Source organism: Nycticebus coucang, chromosome 4 (genome assembly GCF_027406575.1).
Source record: "Nycticebus coucang isolate mNycCou1 chromosome 4, mNycCou1.pri, whole genome shotgun sequence".
Lineage (NCBI taxonomy): Eukaryota > Metazoa > Chordata > Mammalia > Primates > Lorisidae > Nycticebus > Nycticebus coucang.
This window is the reverse complement of record NC_069783.1, coordinates 141,485,168-141,508,428: the sequence shown is the minus strand read 5'-3', so window position 1 is coordinate 141,508,428 and position 23,261 is coordinate 141,485,168. Positions and strand designations below refer to the sequence as shown.

Here is a 23,261-nt window from a genome sequence, read left to right as displayed (position 1 = left end):
GCCCTGTCAGAAAGGTCTACAACACTGGAGGCTACTGCCTTAATCCCTTTGACTCTGGGAGAGGGACCTTTGTCAGCTGCCATGAAGTGAGCCTGATGTTGGAGGTTTAAAATGTCTGGCTGTGCCTCTGCGGTCTGTTTCTTACTGTGCTACTAGTTCTGTCTAAGGTTCCAATGTGGCAGGGCTGGCCTGGGCTACCACTGGCTATGTGTATTTAAAAAAAATTATTTATTTTTTAATTGGGAAAAAATATACATATTTATTTTTCAATTGGGAAAAATTACATATACTTCACAACATGTGGTATTGTGAAATATGAATACAGTGTAGAATGGCTAGATCAAGCTAAATTACATATGTATTACCTCAAGTATTTATTTTGCATGTGTGATGAGAACACTAAAAATCTATTCTCTTAGTAATTTTCAAGTGTATACACTACATTGTTATTAATTGTAGTCACCGTGTTGTATGGTAGGACTGTGCATATTGGTTGTTACCTGTGGCTCAGTAGGTAGGGCGCTGGCCCCTTACACCAAGGGTAGCGGGTTCGAACCTAGCCATGGCCAAACTGCAACAAAAAAATAGCTGGGCATTGTGGCAGGTGCCTGTAGTCCCTGCTACTCGGGAAGCTGAGGCAAGAAAATCACTTAAGCCCAAGAGTTGGAGGTTGCTGTGAGCTGTGACACTATGAGGATGACAAAATGAGAAAAAAAAAAAAGACGGTGCGTATTTTGAAACGGAATTGAAATTCTCAGAGTAAAAGGAAGCTGTAGAGCTCGCTTTAGCCTGCATTTCTCTGGGGCTTTCTTATATGTTTACATATCCTTGTGGATGGGCTGTCAGCACAAACTCTCCATTTTTTTTTTTTGTTGTTGTTGTTGTTTTGACAGAGCCTCAAGCTGTCTCCCTGGGTAGAGTGTCATGGCATCACAGCATCACAGCTCACAGCAATCTCCAACTCCTGGGCTCAAGTGATTCTCCTGCCTCCACCTCCCAAGTAGCTGGGACTACAGGCGCCCACTACAATGCCCAGCTATTTTTTGGTTGCAGCCGTCATTGTTGTTTGGCAAGCCTGGGCTGGATTTGAACCCACCAGCTCAGGTGTATGTGTCTGGCGCTTTAGCTGCTTGAGCCACAGGCACCGAGCGAACTCTCCAGGTTTTTTTTTTATTTCAATTTTTTAGAGAGGGAGTATTGCTATATTGCCCATGCTGATCTCAAGTTCCTGGCTTCAAGTGATCCTCCAGTCTTAGCCTCCCAAGTTGCTGCGATTATAGGTGTGAGCCACTGAACCCAGCTCTCTGCTTTTCATGTATTCCCTCTTCATATTTACTCACCTTCCAGAAATAAAAGCAAGATCTTTAGGCCAGAGAGGACTATGTGTTGTATATGGTATATGTTTATTGCTAACACTTGATCATAGCAATTTTAAAAAGTAAACTTAGTTTTTAAAGAATAGTTTTAGGTTTGGCGCCTGTAGCACAGTAGTTTCGGCACCAGCCACAGACACTGAAGGTAGTGGGTTCAAACCCGGCCCGGGCCAGCTAAAACAACTGCAACAACAGCAAAAAAAGTAGCTGAGCGTTGTGGCGGGTGCCTGTAGTCCCAGCTACTTGGGAGGCTGAGGCAAGAGACTCACTTAAACCCAAGAGGTGGAGGTTACTGTGACCTGTGATGCCATAGCACTCTAACTTAGGGCGATATAGTGAGACTCTGTCTCAAAAAAAAAATAAAAAAGAATAGTTTTAGAGACCAGACATGGTGGCTCACACCTGTAATCCTAGCACCCTGGGAGGCTGAGGCAGATGAATTGCTTGAGCTCAGGAGTTCAAGACCAGCCTGAGCAAGAGTGAGACCCCATCTCTAAAAACATAGCTGGGCAATGTGGTGCATGCCTGTAGTGCCAACTACTTGGGAGGCTGAGGCAAGAGGATCACTTGCACCCAAGAGTTTGAGGTTGCTGTGAGCTATGATGCCACAGCACTCTACCCAGGGCAACAGAGTGGGACTTTGTGTAAAAAATAAATTAAAATTAAAAAATTAAAAGTAACTACCCTAGTGGATATGAAATGGTATCTCACTGTGGTTTGGATTTGCATTTCTCTAGTGACTAATGACATTGAATATCTTTTCATGTGCTGGTTAGCCATTTGTGTGTCTTCTTGTGAGACATTCGATTCCCTTGCCTATTTTATTTTATCTTTTTTTTTTTTTGAGACAGAGCCTCATTTTGTCACTTTCCGTAGAGTGCCTTGGCATCATAGCTCACAGCAACCTCAAACTCTTGGGTTCAAGGGATTCTCTTGCCCCAGCCTTCCAAGTAGCTGGGACTACAGGTGCCTGCCACAATGCCTGACTATTTTTAGAGATGGGGGTCTCAGTCTTAACTCAGGCTGGTCTCAAACTCCTGAGCTTAGGTGATCCACTGGCCTTGGCTTCCCAGAATGTTAGGACTACAACCCTTGCCTATTTTAAATAGGATTGTTTGTCTTTTTATTGTTGAGTTGCAAGAGTACTTTATATATTCAGGTGTATGCGCCAGCCACATATACCAAGGCCGGCTGGGGCCTGCTGAATAACAATGACAACTGCAATCAAAAAATAGCCGGGCGTTGTGGTGAGCGCCTATAGTCCCAGCTACTTGGGAGGCTGAAGCAAGAGCCCAGGAGTTTGAGGTTGCTGTGAGCTGTCATACCAGGGGACTCTACCAAGGGCAACATAGTGAGACTCTGTCTCAAAAAACAAACAAACAAAAACCCATAAAGAGATACCACAACATACTCACCAAAATGGCTACAGTGAAAAAGACTGACATACTGGGTGTTGGTGAGAAACCACTGGACTCTTATTTTGTCAGTGGGAACATATATTGTACAATCACTTTGAAAAAATATTTGGCAGTAGTTACTAAACCTAAACATAGATGCTCTTTGATCCAGCAGTTCCACTCCTGGGCATATACCTAACAGAAGTGAGTGTTATATGTCTACCAAAGGACATGTTCAAGAATGTTCTTTATAGGGCGGCGCCTGTGGCTCAAGGAGTAGGGCGCCGGTCCCATATGCTGGAGGTGGCGGGTTCAAACCCAGCCCCAGCCAAAAGACAAAAAAAAAAAGAATGTTCTTTACAGCTTTATGCATAATGTCTTCAAATTGGAAACATCCCAAATGTCCATCAGCATGCTGTAAGATTCCATTATTATGAAGTTTAGAAACAGAAAAAATTAATCTATGTTGATGGAAGTCAGAATATTGGTTACGTTTTGGTGGGTACTGACTGACTGACAAGGCACCCAAGGGAGCATGCTAGGGTCTTACTGTGATTTATGTAAAAAATTCCTCAAGCTATATAGCTGTCATCTTATCAGAGAAGCCTTCCCTCACCACTTTATTGGAAGTAGCATTTTGCTTCCCACCATCTTGATGCCCTGACCCTGCCTTATTTCTCTTCATAGTAATCATGACTACCTAACTGTTTATGGTTCAGACTCCATAATGCAATGCCATAGTCTGGGTGGCTTCAACAACAGACATTTCTTTTCTTTCTGTCTCTTTTTTCCCCAGATGTTTATTTTCTCACCCTTCTAGAGGGGCCATCTTCTTGATACGTGCTCACATGACCTCTTCTTTGTATGGTTCGGGGGTAGGGAATGGTAAAGACAGCTCTCTGATGGCTTTTTTTTTTTTTTGAGAGATAGAGAGAGAGTCTACCTTTTTCCCCTGGGTAGAGTGCAATGACCCTATCATAGCTAACTGCAACGTCAAACTCCTGAGCTCAAATGATCCCTCTTGCTCATGAGGCACTCGTAAGTATCCACCACTGTGCCCAGCTAAAGAAGAAAGACTTTTTATGTTCATTTTACAGCACATGAAGATCATTGTTTCTTCTAAGAAAATTATTTCTCAGTTATAACTCTGTGACAAGCATCCTGAGTCCATGTTTAGTACTTAGTTCTAGTCCTGACTTCACCACTCAGTTGCTGTTTTCCCTGGTGATTCCCTTTCCCTTCTTTTTTTTTTTTTTTTTTTTGTAGAGACAGAGTCTCACTTTATGGCCCTTGGTAGAGTGCTGTGGCCTCACACAGCTCACAGCAACCTCCAACTCCTGGGCTTAAGCAATTCTCTTGCCTCAGCCTCCCCAGCAGCTGGGACTACAGGCGCCCGCCACAATGCCCAGCTATCCCTTTCCCTTCTATGGACCTTGCCTTCTTCAACTGTTAAATAAAGGGCTCCAAGTGAGTTAAAATGTCCAAGGTCAGTCTTTTGCGCTGGAAAATGTCACAATTTGACTGGTATGTTGTTTTTGTTTCAAGCACTAGGGGGCAATACAAGCAGCACATTGGAACGCATTCTGCTCTTAACCATTTCTGAAATTAGGTAAATGGGGTTGATGCAAAAAGATGATTGCTCTGTGCTTTGGTTCTTCCACCTCTTCTGAAACATTAAGCTCACAAATTTGAGCCTTCTCCCAGGCTAGAGACATGAATCTCCATCAAAAGGAACAGGACTGGATTGTCCATGTAATCCTGGATCCATCACTTTTGTACCTATCGTGGGTCATATATGTGGTTGGGAAGATGGCATGCAGGTAGGTAATAAATCGTCTATGAATGGCACATAAACACCCAGAGGGAGGAAAATGTAGGCAAACACTGAGATTTTGTGCAGAAGAGAAAAAGTTTAGTAGTATTACCTTGCTATAATGTCTGACTGAAAGCAGCTTTTAGCTGGAAAGTCCATGGAGGCTGTGCAGAGGGAAGATACATGATCTGAACACTAGAAGACCTCCATTAAAGTCCTAGCTTGTCCAATGACACGTTGTGTGACCTTGTGCAAGTTACGTCCCCTCCGAGTATCTGCTTTCTTCCTGTAAATGAGAAGAAGGGACCTAGAACAGAGCTAAAACATATCCCATGTACCTTCCTTCCACCTCCTATACCGTGACAGGTATCTCTTATCAACTGTAAGAGCCTTTCCCACCAATCCAGATACAGACACAGCCTCAGGATCCCTAAATACTACTTATTTATTTATTTATTTATTTATTTTTGTTGTAGAGACAGAGTCTCACTGTACCGCCCTCGGGTAGAGTGCCGTGGCATCACACAGCTCACAGCAACCTCTAACTCTTGGGCTTACGCGATTCTCTTGCCTCAGCCTCCCGAGCAGCTGGGACTACAGGCGCCCGCCACAATGCCCAGATATTTTTTTGTTGTTGTTGCAGTTTGGCCGGGGCTGGGTTTGAACCCACCACCCTCGGCATATGGGGCCGGCGCCCTACTCACTGAGCCACAGGCACCGCCCCTAAATACTACAGTTGTTTAAAGTCACCATCTCTGTTGACTTTAGATTATTAATTTTGGGGGGAGGTTGGTGGGGGAGGAAGACAAGGGCTTGCTCTGTCATTCTGACTATGCTACAACCTCAAATTCTTGGGCTCAAACCATCCTCCTGCCTCAGACTCCCAAGTAGCTTGGACTACAGGTGCACACCATTGCTCATAGCTAACTTTATTTATTTATTTTTAAATTTTTTTTAATTTACTCATAGCTAACTTTTCTATTTTTTTAGAGATGGGAATGCATTCTCATTCAGGTTGGTCTCAGACTCCTGGGCTCAAGTGATCCTCCTGCCTTAGCCTCCCAAAGTGCTAGGATTACAGGTGTGAGCCACACACCTGGCCAACTTTAGATTATTTCTGAAGTCCTTCCATCATTAACATTCTGTGATAATATGATTAAATACCAGAGGCCTCTCTGATGTTGACCAACTTTGGCTGGTTCTGGGTGGTTTGAAGTTACTATTTAATTAAATTAATTAATTTGAGACAGAGTCTCACTGTGTTGCCCCAGGCTAGAGTGCCATGGTGTCATAGCTTACAGCAACCTCAAACTCTTGGGCTTTATCGATTCTCTTGCTTAAGCGATTCTCTTGCTTCAGCCTCTTGAGTAGCTGGGACTACAGGCGCCCACCACAACGCCTGGCTATTTTTTTTGTTGCAGTTGTCATTGTTGTTTTAGCTGGCCCAGGGCGGGTTCGAACCCGCCAGCCTTGGGGTATGTGGCCAGTGCCCTAACCACTGAGCTAACAGTGCCACCAGAATGTGACTAAATTTAGGCTCAAAGATCAGGTCTGTCTTCTTCTCCCAGCCTTCTGCTCCTGGCTTCAAACATTCCTCCTGCCTCGGCCTCACCAAACTGCTGAGATTATAGGCATAAGCCCCTGTGCCTGGCTAAGATCAGGTTCTTGTAAGAAAATTTGGAATTAACTCAGACTTCATTATCGGAAGATAACTCCTTTATATGATATCAAAAAAATGTCAAACTAAGAAGAGTGAAAGCCAGCTGAAATTGAAAGCAAAATTAAAAAAAATAAAATAAAATAAAAAAATGGACGGCACCTGTGGCTCAAAAGAGTAGGGCACTGAACCCATATACTGGAGGTGGCCGGGCCAAAAACTGCAAAAAAAAAAACAAACGGGTAAAAGTAAACAAGTCGTGATTAATAGTATTGCTGCACTCTTAATAGAAGTCAGAAGACCTAGGTTCTAGTCACCCTTTATAAGCCAAGTGACTTTACCTCTTGGAGCTTTAGTTCCCTGTCTGTAAAATGGACATAATTATACCTGTCTTACCTATCTTAGGTTGTCAGGGTCAAATGAGATCATACACCTGAAAGTACATGCAAAGGGCAATAAACCATATAACTCCATAATACAGCTTTAAAAAAAATTTTTTTTTTTTGAGGCAGAGTCTTACTCTGTCACGCTCATGATGTCATAGCTCACACCAACCTCAAAGTCCTGGGTTCAAGCCATCCACCTGCCTCATGCTCCCAAGTAGCTGGGACTACAGGCACCCATCATACCATCCAGCTAATTTTTCTATTTTGGGTAGATATGGGGGAGGGGTCTCACTTTGCTCAGGCTGGTCTTGAACTCATAAGCTCAAAGAATCAACCCGCCTTGGCTTCCCAGCATGCTAGGATTACAGGTGTGAGCCACCAAAGTGGGCCTAAAATTGACATATTTATTGTTTTTTTTTTTAGAGACCGAGTCTCACTTTGTCGCCCTTGGTAGAGTGCTATGGCGTCACAGCTCACAGCAACCCCAGCTCTTGGGCTCAGGCAATTCTCTTGCCTCAGCATCCTGAGTAGCTGGGACTACAGGTGCCCGCCACAACGCCTGGCTATTTTTTGTTGCAGTTTGGCCGGAGCCAGGTTTGAACCTGCCACCCTCGATATATGGGGCCGGCGCCCTACTCACTGAGCCACAGGTGCTGCCCTAAACTTGACATATTTTTATGTAAACTTTTTTATTCTGTGATTTTTTTTTTTTTTTTTTGTAGAGACAGAGTCTCACTTTACTGCCCTCGGTACAGTGCCGTGGCGTCACACAGTTCACAGCAACCTCCAACTCCTGGGTTTAAGCGATTCTCTTGCCTCAGGCTCCCGAGTAGCTGGGACTACAGGCGCCCGGCCACAACGTCCGGCTATTTTTTGGTTGCAGTTTGGCCGGGGCCGGGTTTGAACCCGCCACCCTCAGTATATGGGGCCGGCACCTTACCGACTGAGCCACAGGCGCCGCCCTATTCTGTGATTTTTAATAAACTTTAGAAACAAACAAAAGTTGTTGTTGTTTTTTAATGTGCATGCCACACACCCACAAGAGCCGGCCCCATATGCCGAGGGTGGCGGGTTCAAACCCAGCCCCGGCCAAACTGCAACAAAAAAAATAGCCGGGCATTGTGGCGGGTGCCTGTAGTCCCAGCTACTCGGGAGGCTGAGGCAAGAGAATCGCCTAAGCCCAAGGATTTGGAGGTTGCTGTGAGCTGTGTGACGCCACGGCACTCTACCGAGGGCGATAAGGTGAGACTCTGTCTCTACAAAAAAAAAAAAAAGATTAAAAAGGCAGATGTTGGGGGTGGTGCTTGTGGCTCAACGGAGTAGGGCCCTGGCCCCATATGCTGGAGGAGGCAAGTTCAAACCCAGACCGGGCCAAAAACTGCAAAAAAGAAAAAAGCAGATGTTCGCAAATGTTGAGACAGTGAAGCAATCAACTTTCACTCTGCTTTTGGAAGTGATGTTTGATATAACCACTTGGGGAAACTGGCAGAATTTACTACAGTGGGCAATAGACACCCATGTTTTGACCTAACAATTCCATTTCTTTTTCTTTTTCCTTTCTGTCTTCTTCTTCTTTTTTTTTTTTTTGAGACAGAGCCTCAAGCTGTCACCGTTGGTAGAGTGCCTTGGCGTCACAGTTCACAGCTCATTCTCCTGGGCTTAAGTGATTTTCCTGCCTCTGCCTCCCAAGTAGCTTGGACTGCAGGTGCCTGCCACAACTCCCAGGTATTTTTTTGTTGCTGTTGTTGTAGTTGTCGATATTGTTTTAGCTGGCCCGGGCCTGGATCGAACCCGCCAGCCTCAGTGTATGTGGCCAGTGCCCTAACCACTGAGCTATGGGTGATGCCCAACAATTCCATTTCTTGGTACTCAGTCAAGAGAAATGTATACATATATTCACCAAAAGATACGTCCTAGACTGTTCGCAGCCAGCACTCTTGGTAATAGCAAAGACTGAAAACTGCCTCAAATCCCAGCAATGGTAGCATGGATAAATAATTGGGGTATATGCACATGATGAGATTCTCTCCAGCAAGGAAAATGAAGGAATTCAAATTACTTGCTGAGGATAAATCTTACAAACATAATATTCAATTAGAAGTACCAACTCAAAAGACTATATGCTATATACTTAGCCGGGCATTGTGGTGGGTGCCTGTAGTCCCAGCTACTTGGGAGGCTGGGCAAGAGAATCATTTGAGACTAAGAGTTTGAGGTTGCTGTGAACTGTGACGCCACGGCACTCTACCAAGGGCAACATCATGAGACTCTGTCTCAAAATATATATATATATATTATATATTTTATTATTATAAATAAATATATATGGGGCGGCGCCTGTGGCTCAGTCAGTAAGGCGCCGGCCCCATATGCCGAGGGTGGCGGGTTCAAACCCAGCCCTGGCCAAACTGCAACGAAAAAATAGCCGGGTGTTGTGGCGGGCGCCTGTAGTCCCAGCTACTCGGGAGGCTGAGGCAAGAGAATCGCTTAAGCCCAGGAGTTGGAGGTTGCTGTGAGCTGTGTGAGGCCATGGCACTCTACTGAGGGCCATAAAGTAAGACTCTGTCTCTACAAAAAAAAAAAAAAAAATATATATATATATATGTGTTTTTTGTATGCTATTTGTTTATGTATATAAATTTCTTTTATATAAAGTTCAAAAATGGAAAGGACTTATCTGTGAAGATTTAAGTCAGGATACTGGTTCTTCTTAGGGGGAAGATAAAGGTTAAGAGTGGCTATTAAGAGGGCTCCTGGGAGTCAGAAAGATGTTCTTTTTCTTTATCCAGGAGATGGTTACATGGATGTGTTCACTTTGTAAAGATCCAACAAGCTGTACACTTAAGATTTGTGTACCTCTCTGCAAATATGTTAACTTTCCATAAAAAGTTTACTAAAAAATGTACATGTATCAACATCAACCTCATATAGGTGTTTGCTTACATCTGCCAGAAACAGCCCGGGACAAGGAAGCGGAAGGAAAAAAGGCCACTTCAGGAGGCTACTTTACCTTGAGTCTGCTGTTTTCTGACAAGAGCTTGAATGTCACTGTTCAGCATGATCAATTGGAGAAGGGCCTTGAGGTTGGTGCTGTGGGTGAGTCACTGTGGGAATAAATCCTGACTGTGGCAAATGAATACAGTGCTGATTTAAATGGGAAAAAAAAAGTGCATGCTCCTGACCCAGAAACTTTACTTTTAAGAGTTAATTTTTTTGTAAATGAATTATTTATTAAGAAAAAAAATTATTTTATTTCATTTTATTTTTTTGTAGAGACAGAGTTTCACTTTATCGCCCTCAGAAGAGTACTGTGGTGTCACAGCTCACAGCAACCTCCAACTCCTGGACGTAGGCAATTCTCTTGCCTCAGCCTTCTGAGTGGCTGGGTCTACAGGCGCCCGCCACAATGCCCAGCTATTTTTCTGTTGTGGTTTGGCTGGGTCTGGGTTTGAACCCGCCACCCTCGGTATGTGGGGCTGGCACCCTACTCACTGAGCCACAGTCACCGCCCTAGAGCTGCATTCTTAACCAAGGCTGCCATCCTGGGGTTCATTTTCTTTTTTTTTAGACAGAGTCTCACTATGTCACCTTGGTAAAGTACTATGGCGTTCACAGCTCACAACAACCTCAAACCATTGGGCTTAAGCGATTCTCTTGCTTCAGCCTCCCGAGTAGCTGAAACTATAGGCGCCCACCACAACGTCCAGCTATTTTTTTGTTGCAGTTTGGCCAGGGCCAGGTTTGAATCCACCACCCTCAATATATGGGGCTGGCACCCTGCCCTCTGAACCACAAATGCCGCCCAAGAAAAAAATTTTTAATTTATTTTTATTTCAGAGTATTATAGGGATATACATATTTTGGTTACATAATTTGCCATTAAGCAATTTTTTTCTTCTGTGCCATGGGTAGAGTGCCATCGTGTCCTAGCTCACAGCAATCTCAAACTCTTGGGCTCAAGAGATCATCTTGCCTCAGTCTCCCTGGGTACCTGGAACTACACGTGCCCACCACAACGCCCAGGTATTTTTAGTAGAAGCAGGGGTCTTGCTCTGGCTCAGGCTGGTCTCGAACTCCTGAGCTCAAGCAATCCACCTACCTCAGGTTCCCAGAGTGCTAAAATTACAAGTGTGAGCCACTGTGCCCAGCCCATTTAGCAATTTCTTGACAAATACTTAAGGTTCACCAATGGGCCACTTTGCCATATTGTTTTAATTTTTTTATACAGTCTCTCTGGCTTTCTTTTTTATCAGACATCAGTGTATCTTTTTCCATCCTTTTCCTTTTTTGGTGATTTTTTTTTTTTAAAGATAAAATACAGAAGCCTAAACAGAAGCAGTTGAAATGAGAATGTAGAGCAGAGGGAAGATTCCAGAGCTTCTGCAGCAAGACTCATCAGACCTCATGACTGGTTAAAGAAAAGAATTATTCCATATTTATTACGACTGAGGCAAATTAAAAACGAAACTCTTCAGGCTGCAGTTAGAGAAATTTTGGCCTTAATTGGCTACGTGGATCCAGTGAAAGGGAGAGAAATCCGAATTCTTACAATTGATGGTGGAGGAACAAGGGGTGTGGTTGCTCTTCAGACACTACGGAAATTGGTCGAACTTACTCAGAAGCCAGTTCATCGGCTCTTTGATTACATTTGTGGTGTAAGCACAGGTGCCATATTAGCTTTCATGTTGGGATTGTTTCATATGCCCTTGGATGAATGTGAGGAACTTTATCGAAAATTAGGATCAGATGTGTTTGCACAAAATGTCATTGTTGGAACAGTCAAAATGAGTTGGAGCCATGCATTTTATGATAGTCAAACCTGGGAAAAGATTCTTAAGGATAGAATGGGATCTGCGCTAATAATTGAAACAGCAAGAAATCCCACCTGTCCTAAGGTAGCTGCTGTAAGTACCGTAGTAAACAGAAAGATAACACCAAAAGCTTTTGTGTTCAGAAACTATGGTCACTTTCCTGGAATCAACTTTCATTATTTGGGAGGCTGCCAATATAAAATGTGGCAGGCCATTAGAGCCTCATCTGCTGCTCCAGGCTACTTTGCAGAATATGCATTGGGAAATGATCTTCATCAAGATGGAGGCTGGCTTTTGAATAACCCTTCGGCCTTAGCAATGCATGAGTGTAAATGTCTTTGGCCAGATGTCCCGTTAGAGTGCCTAGTATCCCTGGGCACTGGACGTTACGAGAGTGACGTGAGAAACACCACAACACACACAAGCTTGAAAACCAAACTTTCTAATGTTATCAACAGAGCTGTAGATACAGAAGAAGTCCTTATAATGCTTGATGGTCTGTTACCTCCTGACACCTATTTTAGATTCAATCCTGTAATGTGTGAAAACATACCTCTAGATGAAAGTCGAAATGAAAAGCTGGATCAGCTGCAGTTGGAAGGGATGAAGTACATAGAAAGAAATGAACACAGGGTGGCGCATGTGGCTCAAAGGGGTAGGGGCCAGCCCCATATGCTGGAGGTGACAGGTTCAAACCCAGCCCCAGCCAAAAACCACAAAAAAAAAAAAAGGAAAGAAATGAACACAAAATGGAAAACGTTGCGAAAATATTAAGTCAAGAAAAAACAACTCTGCAGAAAATTAATGAGTGGTTAAAATTAAAAACTGACATGTATGAAGCCCTTCCATTCTTTTCAAAATTGTGATGAGTATGTGTGTACTTTCTCATAAATGAAGGTCTGTTCAGAAAATACACCAAATTCAATGAGGAATTTGGGGGGTTGACATGAGTAGACTTTGAAGTACTTATGAATTCTGGAGAATCCTGAGAAAGGCGGTGCTTCGGCTAGCTTGCACAGCACAGAGCATGTGCTTGGTTACAGAATTCTGTGGGAATTCGGTTTCTAAGATGTTCATAATTAACTAAACTTTAGGAATCTTATTGTGCTAGTTGGTTGTAGTAGATATTAGTGTTATATTGTTTGATGTTTGAAAATGTATTAATATATGTGCCAAACAAGAAACTGAAAACTATTCATGTTCTCCTTTTATTTTTGCTGTAGTCATCATAATCACGTTGAATTTATGTGATCATCGATTTTATTTTATGTGGAAAGCTAATTTCTTAAATTTACATTATTTAATGTTTTCACTAGCTACATTCCACAATCCACATGCCATCTTTTAATGTATTACACCTAAATAGATGCAGAAAAATGGAATTTTCTCTACTACTTCTACAATCGAAATATGAAAGAACCAAATACAGTTTATTATTCAAAGTTTGCTTATTTTAACATCATTTGGCTAAAAAAAAAAGGCAAGGTTCTAATCACCCCCTCTTTTTCCCCTGAAATTTCAAGATAATGCTGTGTGTTAACTTTTATAGCTCTAGCTCTGGTTTATCATTTCCTGTTACAAAATTGTTTGAATTTACTGGGAAAATATTCATATCATTAATAAAAATTATTGAAATAAAAAAATAAAAAAAATAAAATATGCATAACAAAATTTTATTTTATTTATTTATTTATTTTTGAGAGAGAGTCTCACTATGTCACCCTCGGTAGAGTGCCGTGGCCTCACACAGCTCACAGCAACCTCCAACTCCTGGGCCTAAGCGATTCTCTTGCCTCAGCCTCCCGAGAAGCTGATGAAGTAACTTCTTATTGTGGTTTGGATTTGTACTTCCCTGACGATTAATGATGCAGAGAATAATTTTAGGTGTTTGTTGGCCGTTGGTATATCTTTTTTCGTGTCATTTCTTCTTCTTCTTAGATTTTTTTTTTTTAGTTTTTTAGACAGGGTCTCATGCTGTCTGGCTAGAGTGCAATGGGATCATCATAGATCACTGCAACCTCAAACGCCTGGGCTCAAGGGATCCTCCTGCCTCAGCTGGGACTACAGCCAAGGGCCACCATGCCCAGTTAATTTTTCTAATTTTTGTAGAGATGGGGGTCTTGCTCTTCTGCTGGCTGGTCTCAAACTCCTGTCCTCAAACAATCCTCCAGCCTCGACCTCCCAAAGCACCAGGATTCAAGACAGGAGTCACCACACCCAGCCTTTGGTATCACTTCTTCTTAAACTATAAGATATTTCAAATGCCAAAAGATATAAAGGATAATACAATTTTTTTTTTGAGACAGTCTCACTATGTTGCCCTCAGTAAAGGATGGTGGCGTCACAGCTCACAGCAACCTCAACTTTAAACCTCTTGGGCTTAAGGGATTCTCTTGCCTCAGTCTACCAAGTAGCTGGGACTACAGATGCCCACCACAACACCTAGCTATTTTTTTTTTTTTTTTGGTTGTTGTTGTTGTTGTAATTGTCGTTGTTGTTTGGCAGACCCGGGCTGGGTTCGAACCCCGCCGGCTCCGGTGTATGTGACTGGTGCCATAGCCTCTGAGCTACAGGCACCAAGCCAAAGGATAACACAATTAATATTGATTTTCCTACCACACAGCTTAAGAAATAAGACATCCGGGCTCAGTGACTGTAGCTCAGTGAGTAGGGTGCCAGCCATATACACCTAGGCTGGTGGGTTCAAGTCCTGCCTGGGCCTGCTAAACAACAATGACAACAATAACAAAAAAATAGCTGGGTGTCGTGGCAGGCACCTGTAGTCCCAGCTACTTGGGAGGCTGAGGCAAGAAAATCGCATAAGCCCAGAGTTTGAGGTTGCTGTGAGCTGTGACACCACAGCACTCTACCGAGGGTGACATAATGAGACTCTATCTCAAAAAATAAATAAATAACTAAATAAAACAACTACCGCAGAACATCCCCCTACTGCAGAACATCTCCCTCTGTGCCCTTCTCAGTCATTCCTTTGCTCCCCTCCAAGTAAACACTATCCCAAGCTCTGTGTTTATTACTCCCATTTCTTTATACCTTCATACATCTATATGCCCTCGCAAGAAATGGTATTCTTCTCCATGTTTGTATAGCTCTTTTAAATGAAATCTTACATCGTGTGCTCTTTCTTTACCTTTTTATTTTAGCATTTACGAATCAACCAGGTTGATGCATGTAATTATAGTTCATTTACCTTCTCTGTTCTGTGCTGTCTCATGGTGAATGTGACACACCCGTCCATCGTCCTGTTGATGGTTATTTCCTCCCCATTTCTTTTATTACAATGTTTCACTGAACATTTCTATACCTGCCTCTTTGTGTGCATGAGTAATATTTTTTGCAGGTATATATGATATATGTGTAGGAGTGTAATTGAGAGGTTGTTGGGCAATGCACACTGCCAACTTCACTAGATGCTATGAAATGCTCTTCAAACCCACTGTGCCGATTTACACATTCCCGGAAATGTTAGGGTTCCCATAGCTCCACACCATCATCAACACCTGGTATTGTTACACTTTTTTTTTTTTTACTGATTTGATGGTTGTACAGTGGGTCTCATTGTGAACTTTTTTTTTTTTCTTTGAGACAGAGCCTTGCTTGGTAGAGTGCCCTGGTGTCACAGCTCACAGCAACCTCAAACTCTTGGGCTCAAGCAATTCTCTTGCCTCAGCCTCCCAAGTAGCTGGGACTACAGGCGCCTGCCACAGTGCCCTGCTATTTTTAGAGATGGGGTTTCGCCCTGGCTCAGGCTGGTCTGGAACCAGTGAGCTCAGGCAATCCACCTGCCTTGGCCTTTCAGAGTGCTAGGACTACAGGTGTGAGCCGCTGTGCCTGGCCTCTTACTGTGATCTTAATTTGCCTTCCCTGTTTATGAGTGAGTTTCCTCATGCACGGGCCATTTAGATTTCCTGTTCTGTGGTTCACCCAGTTATGTTTTACCCATTTTTCTATTGGGTTGCTTATGTTTATTTGGTTTAGAAGCTCTTTATATGTTCCTAACATTGATGTTTTGTTGATTACATGTTATAAAAATCCTCCCATCTGTGGCTTGTATTTTCTCTTACTAATGATTTCTTTTGTTTTCAGGAGATTATTTTAAGTTTAATTTGTTTCTTTTCCTTTATGGTATGACTTAAGCAATCTTTTCCTACTCCAAATAAGAACAATATTCACCTCTATTTTCTTTTTCTTTTTTTCCGCAGTTTTTGGCCGGGGCTGGGTTTGAACCCACCACCTCTGGCATATGGGGCCGGCGCCCTACCCCTTTGAGCCACAGGTGCTGCCCCTCTATTTTCTTTTTTTGCTATTTATGGCCGGGGCTGGGTTTGAACCCACCACCTCCGGTATATGGGGCCGGCGCCCGACTCCTTGAGCCACAGGCGCCACCCATGTTTGGTTGTTTTTTGGTAGATACAATCTTGCTATGTTGCTTAGAGTATTCTAAAATTCCCAAGCTGCTGGGTGCAGTGGCTCACACCTGTAATCCTAGGAAGAGGGTGGATTGCCTGAGCTCAGGAACTGGAGACCAGCCCAGGCCAGAGTGAGACCCCATCTCTACTAAAAATAGAAAAACTAGCAGGGGGTTGTGGCAGGCACCTGTTGTCTCAGTTACTCAGGAGGCTGAGGCAAGAAGATTGCTTGAGCCCAAGAGTTTGAGGTTGCTGTGAGCTATGATGCCACAGCACTCTACCGAGGGCAACAAAGTGAGACTCTATCTCAAAAATAAATAAATAAAAAACAAAACTCCTGGGCCCAAAACTCCTGCCTCAGCCTCCCAAATTTTTTGGGTTCCAGCCACTATACCTAGCTTCTGTTTCCTTTTAAAAGGTTTTATGTTTTGCTAGTCAAGTTGGGAACTTGAAGTTGATGTTTCAGAAATGTGCGTAGTGATGCAGGAATTCCTCCTTCCCACTCTTTTTTTCTTAGCATATACCAAGTTGTCCTTTCACTAGCTGTTCAGTAATCAATGACAATTGATTAATGTCACTCCCCTACTTAAAACTCTCCTGTGGCTCTTCAGTCTATGGCATGAAGCCCCCATCTCTTTGCCCCCTGCTCTGTTAGTAATCACACAAAGCCCACCTCCACCCGCACCTCTCATCACTCTCCTGCTCTCCAGGTACACAGACCTTGACCTTCCCTCAGTTCTAAAGGGCTGGACTCCCTTTTACCTCCACCCTTCACCTCGTTTTGTCTTCACTACCTGGCATGCCCATATTCTTCTGGTCTCAGTTAATGCTATTGTATTGGGTTGGCTGTTGCCCCTCCCCAAAAGATATATCCACCCACACTCAGTAAATGTGATCCGCATTTGGTCTTTGGATATGTAGTTAAGGACCTTGAGATGAGATCCTCCTGGATTACCTGGGTGGACCTTAGATCCAATGACAAGTGTCCTCAGCAGAGATGGAAGAGGAAGAGACACACAGAAGGAGAAAGCCATGTGAAGGTGGGGACAGAAACTGGAGGGATGGAGTCCCAAGCCCAGAAGTCCAGCGATCACCAGAAGTTGGGAGAATCAAGGAAGGATCCTCTCCCTCCCCTAGAGACTCTGGAGGGAGCAGGGCCTTGGTGACACCTTGATTTAGGACTTATGGCCTCTGGAACTGTGAGAGGATAAAGTTATGTTGTTTGAAGTCACTGAGTTTGTGGTGATTTGTTATTGCAGCCACAGGAAACTACTACAGGCAGGAGGCCAGGTAGGGAGGCAGGGAAGTCAAGGAACAGGGCTGGAGGAGACCAGGCAGGTAGTGGGAAGCAGTGTCTTCCATCTCCTAGCCAGGAGCAGGGCCTCTACTTATAGGCAGGTCCACTACCCTAGGTCTGGGAGAGTGTGCAGCAACCAGGGAGGGAGTTCAAGTGATGGGGCCACATAGGACGTTACCCTTAGCTCCCAATGTCGTCAATGGAATGAATAATCCACTGAAGTCACCTTTAGGTCCCTTATCCATGGTGGAGAGAGACAGGAGGGACCCCAAGGAAACCCGGAAGCACAGGACAGTGGGGGTGTGAATGTTTGAGGTGCTATGGTGGGTGGATATCTAGATACCAGTGCTCTGAGCTGGTAGAAAAAGGAAAGAAGAAAGGGAGCTATGGAAATAAGAAAGTCAGGGGCCTGGGAGGCACGTGGCTTGCAGTGGCCTCAGAGAGAGGCAGACTATCCTCAGAGAGAGATGCAGGCTAACCAGAGTGCAACTACAAGCAAGGTGGGTAAGGGCAAGGGACGTCAGAGCAGAGGCAGATGCCAGCAGGCTAAAGGACAATCCTGGGATGAGGCAGGGGGAGGGCTCCCGTGTCTTTGGATTTCTTTGATCCTTGAACCACTGTGGCTGGGACAGAGGCTTAGGCACCCACACGGTCAGGTCTGTTTAAACAAAATTTAACACTGGAGATAAATCATTAACACGCTGAAGAAACAAACAGGAAGCAACAAACTGGGCCCTATCTCTAGCACAAGCCACAGGGTGTTAAGAACTCCTGAATAGCAGAAGAGGCTACTGTGTAGGCTGCCTTAGGCTAGTGCTAGTATTTGCTGAGCACCTTCTAGATAGAAGTGGGTGCCAGGTGCTGTAGGAACAGATGCAGAAAACTAACAGAATCAGCCCTCAGGTCAGAACTGGGGGAATCCGAGCTCACAGCCCTGGTGAGCACCCACATGCCAGTCACCAGGCCTACCACAGCCCACCCATCAGCTTGTGTAATCCTTACGCTGACCCTCTGAGGTAGGGCAAGGATTGTCTGCATTTAATTGACAAGGAAATTCAAGCTCAGAGAGGGAAAGTGACTTGCCTTGGCCACACAGTTTATCAGTGTTTGAAGAAAACAAACAGGAGCTGGCTTTCTTTTCTTTCTTTCTTTTTTTTTTTTTTTTTTTTTAAATATTTATTTATTTATTTTGCAGGTTTTTTTGGCCAGGGATGGGTTTGAACCCACAACCTCTGGCATATGGGGCCTGCGCCCTACTCCATTGAGCCACAGGCGCTGCCCCCAGAGCTGACTTTCACAAAAAGGAAAAAGTTGTTAAGGTTCAGCGTGTTTAGAAATTTAAGGGCAATAAGCACAGCCAGTCCTCCTAAAAGATTCAGGACCAGCAAAACCATCAGGAGGGGAGGCAAGGCGGGCCTTGTCCGTGTATGGGACCACCTAGTCTCCCAACTTCTCACAGAACATTTATTTTATTCTTCCTTTTATTTGAGGTTAAGAGCAAGGGTTACAGCATTAGATTTGGGTTCACCAATTTTACTCAGGCAAACCTACTTCCCCTCCACTTTCCACATATAAAATAGGGCTACTATAGTAGTAGTCAAAGGTGAAAATATGCACGAAGCCCTCAACACAGTCCCTGACACGTAATAAATCCTCGATAAAACCTAGGTGCCAGGGCTGGGCATGGTGGCTCACACCTGTAATCCTAGCACTCTGGGAGGCCAAGGTGGGTGGACCGCCTGAGCTCAGGAGTTTGAGACCAACCTGAAATAGAATGAGACCCCATTGCCAAAAGTAGCAGGGTGATGTGGCAGGTGCCTATGGTCCCAGCTGCTGGGGAGGCTGAGGCAGGAAGATCTCTTGAGCCCAAGAGTTTGAGGTTGTTGGTTCAGCACCCATAGTGCAGTCGTTATGGCACCAGCCACATATATTGAGGTTGGTGGGTTCAAATCTGGCCCAGGTCAACTAAAACGACAACTGCAACAAAAAATAGCTGGGCGTTGTGGCAGGTGCCTATAGTCCTAGCTACTGGGGGGCAAAGGCAAGAGAATCGCTTAAGCCCAAGAGTTTGAGGTTGCTGTGAGCTGTAACACTGCACCACTCTACTGAGGACAACATAGTGACATGCTGTTTCAAAAAAAAAAAAAAAGAGTTTGAGGTTGTTGTGAGCTATGATGCCACAGCACTCTACTCAGGGTAACAGAGTGACACTCTGTCTGAAAAAACAAAGCAAAACCAAACCTAGTTGCTACTATCATATCTATAGGAAACAACCTCCCCAGCCCTCCTGGCTCCAGCATCACTCATGAACTAAATCACATGCAGTTTTGCCTCTGCACAGAATCAACTATAGCAACGGAGAGAGATGGGATTGTTTTGTTCAAACACAGTCTCAAGTGGTGTGTATGGACTAGTTTAAAGAAAAATGGGGGTGAGAAACTGTGTAGAGTAATCAAAAGGTTTCTCTGACACCTTTTCATAGAAATTTCAACTGCAGGGTCTTGTGATCAGAAAATGGGTACATCACCCTTTCCAGATCCCTCCATCACGAACCCTTGGGTCATGGGAGGAGGGCAGCCATGCTGAGGAAATAGTATGGTGAAGGCCTAGAGGTGGGAAAGGGCTGGTGTGCTTGAGGGGACTGGTGATCTATAGGCTATGGAAGGTAGAGAAGAGGCAGAAAAGAAAGGTTTGGAGCCCAATCAAGTAAAAGCATTTACTATGAGGATTTTATTTTGGCACAGACTCAAGAGTCATTCATTCATTTAGCAATTTCTTTTTATTTTTTTTGGAGACGCGGTCTTGGTCTGTCACCCAGGCTGGAATGTGGTGGCATCATCATAACTTACAGCACCCTCAAACTCCTGGGCTCGGGCAATCCTCCTGCCTCAGCCTCTTGAGTAGCTGGGACTACAAGGTGCCTGCCACCATGCTTGGCTATTGTTTTTTTCTTTTTGTAGAGATGAGGGTCTTTACTATGTTGTCCAGGCTGGTCTTGAACTCCTTCCCTCAGGTTCTCCCGCCTCAGCTTCCCAAATTGCTGGGATTACAGGTGCAAACCACTGTGCCCAACTTCATTTATCAAATATTTGTTGTGTGCCCACTGTATGTGAAGCATTTTGCCAGGGGTCACCTGCCTAAGTGAAAGGCATAGTCCTTGTCCTCGTGGAGTTAAATGCTTAAGTAGGAGGAAACAGACACACAATGGACAAATGTTGTGCAACTGTGGCCCAAATCCGAGAGGGATTTGCACAAGGTGAAAGAGAACAGGGGGAGGAGCAGCTGTCCATCCGAGAGTGGGGAGTCAGGAAGATGTTAGAGCAGGCAACTACCCCAGGTGCTTTTGCTTTCATGGATTTTGCCTGCCTACTATCCTTTCCTATGGGGAAACAGTCATTGGCCAATCTCAGCCCATGTGGTCCCAAGACACTGACTGACTCCTGTTCCCAGCTCCAGAGAAGGGAAGATAAGCCAAGTCGAGTCAATCAACATATTCCATCCCCCTGGCCATGGTGATTGGTTCACTGAGGTATAATATGTAAACCAGGTCTGGTGAATGAGAGTTAACCCAAGACTTAGGCTGCTGCTGAGAGGAACAGAAACTCTTTTTTTCACTGGAGCCCTGCAGAGAGGGGCCAGAGTCCAAAAACTGGGAAAAGTAGTATCACATAGGGAAACAGAGCTCAGAGCTGGAGAGAGACGGCACTTGACGGTATCTGTGACCCCTTGGACCCAGCCGTTTCTGAAAACAAAATTATCCCTGGACCTTGAAGTTATCATAACTTCATTTTATTACCTTTTTTTGTTTCAGGAAATCTGAGATGTTTTTCTGTCACCATAAGAGAAAATGTTCCAACATGTTTGTTCCCTTTCATTCCAGATTTCCAGTTTTCCTTTTCTCCAACAATTCTGCTAAGTTCTTCTGTCCTGTGCAGGATATATACTGTATTTACAAGGACGTTCATTGTAGCACTATTGGTCGAAGCCAAAGAATGGAAACAAACTTTGTCCACAAACACAGGATGAGTTATGGATGAATGAAGTGATAGCCTAGATCTGCTTCAAAATGATGCAGTGATGGAGGGAGAAGGGGTAGGGAAAGGGATGGAACAATATTGCCCAGATGTTGCTAATTAGTGAAACTGGATGTTGGGTTCATGAAACTCCATTTTGCCATTGACTCTTTTGTATGTGTTTGCAATTTTCCAAGATAAAAACAATTTTTTTTTTTGAGACAGAGTCTCACTATATTGCCCTCGGTAGAGTGCTGTGGCGTCACAGCTCACAGCAACCTCAAACTCTTTGTCATAAGCAAATCTCTTGCCTCAACCTCCCGAGTAGCTGGGACTAGAGACGCCCACCACAATGCCCGGCTATTTTTTGTTTGCAATTATCATTGTTGTTTAGCAGGCCCAGTCCGGTTTTGAACCCACCAGCTTGGGTGTATATGGTCGACGCCCTACGCCGAGCCCAGATACACATTTTAAGAATTTAAGTTATGATACATCCATGAACAGAATACTCTGCAACAGTTAAAAAATGAAATAGACCTATATGGGCTGATACAGCAAGAATTCCAAGACATTGCTACACACAAAATACAGGGTATAACAAAGCATGCATAGTATTTTCCTGATTTATGTATTTTTTTTTTGAGACAGAGTCTCACTATGCCACCCTTGGTAAAGGACCATGGCATTACAGTTCACAGCAACCTCAAACTCTTGGGCTTAAGCGATTCTCTTGCCTCAGACTCCCAAGTAACTGAGACTACAGGCTCCAGCCACAAGGCCAGCTATTTTTTTTTGTTGCAGTTGTCATTGTTGTTTATCTGGCCTGGGCTGGATTCGAACCTGCCACCCTCAGTGCATGTGGCCAGTGCCATAACCTGTGCTACAGAGGCCGAGCCAATTTTTCTCTCTCAACTTTGGATGTAGAGAATTAGATTAGTCATGGACTCACATCATTGGTCCATGTATGACCTACCTTTATTTTAGTTAATTCGTTTTAATAATGTAAGCAGTCATGATCCCTCCATCTAATATGAAAACTAGGAGTTTGAAAATAACCTAGGTGCTATTGTACAACATGATCTGTACTGTATGTTATAGTTATTATTGACTACGTTTTTTTTTTTTTTGTGTGGTTTTTGGCCAGGGCTGGGCTTGAACCCACCACCTCTGGCATATGGGACAGGCGCCCTACCCCGTTGAGCCACAGGCACCGCCCTGTTATAGTTATTATTAATTTCTTTTTGAGACAGAGTCTCAATCTGTTGCCCAAGCCGTGGCATTAGCCTCATTCACAGCAACCTCAAACTCCTTGTTCAAGCGATCCTCCTGCCTCTGCCTACCAAGTAGCTGGGACTACAGGTGCCTGCCACAACGTCCAGATAGTTTTTCTATTTTTTAGTAAAGACTGGGGTCTTGCTGTTGCTCAGGCTGGTCTCAAACTCCTGAGCTCAAGGGATCCTCCTGCCTTGGCCTCCTGGAGTGTTAGAATTATAGGCATGAGTCACTGCACTGGTCAGGTTGCTGTTTCTTGATTTTCCTCTTTTTATGTGGAAACAGGGAAGATGTTCAGAGGAAGGAACAAAGTAAGAGAGGTAGAAGAAAGACCTTTCTGGGAAGGGATTGTCAACCCCTGGAGACCTAGTGGCTGTGGCTTCTAAGAGCCTCAAGGCTCTCGCTGATTAGAGCCAGAGAAGATGGCAATGCTGTAAGCCAGGGCTCCCAGGACACCAAAAAGGCAAATTTGTGAGCTCTCTCTCTTCCATGTTACATCTGTGCTCAGTGTTTAATTGTCGCCAGACGGCACCTGTGTATAAATGAGAGGGTGTAGGAGGCCAGGCACCTCTATGCTGTATAATTTTATTGATTTATTAGCTTGTTGTGGGATCTAGGTCTTAATTTTCTCATCTGTCAAACACAAGAACAGCAACAACTATGTTACCTGATCTCTTTCAGCAGTAAAATGTGAGGTCTCTCGGAGTCCATGTCATTGTGGAGATTACAGCTTTGTCAACTTCTACGTAGTGAGTTATTAATCCTAAGTACCCTCAAATTGAAATGATAAGGAACTCTAGTCTGAGTATTTATTC

General features: G+C 44.1%; 2 protein-coding genes across 2 annotated transcripts in view; both read left to right on the top strand.

Annotated features, from left to right (window-relative positions):
* Nucleotides 1-23,261, top strand: part of ZNRF3 (zinc and ring finger 3) — a 249,219-nt gene that overhangs the window by 28,772 nt on the left and 197,186 nt on the right. The window lies entirely within an intron of this gene.
* Nucleotides 9,533-12,628, top strand: LOC128584476 (calcium-independent phospholipase A2-gamma-like). Its single transcript, XM_053589404.1, has 2 exons — nucleotides 9,533-9,722; nucleotides 10,983-12,628. Exons 1-2 carry the CDS (start codon nucleotides 9,533-9,535, stop codon nucleotides 12,209-12,211), a joined length of 1,419 nt encoding a protein of 472 aa, XP_053445379.1. The 3' UTR covers nucleotides 12,212-12,628.

Bases quoted from the DNA above. Each gene is read 5' to 3' on its own strand.
- LOC128584476 (XM_053589404.1), top strand. From the start codon at position 9,533: ATGTATCAACATCAACCTCATATAGGTGTTTGCTTACATCTGCCAGAA. The intron at 9,723-10,982 runs GTGAGTCACTGT...ATGAGAATGTAG, and splicing joins CCTTGAGGTTGGTGCTGTGG to AGCAGAGGGAAGATTCCAGA.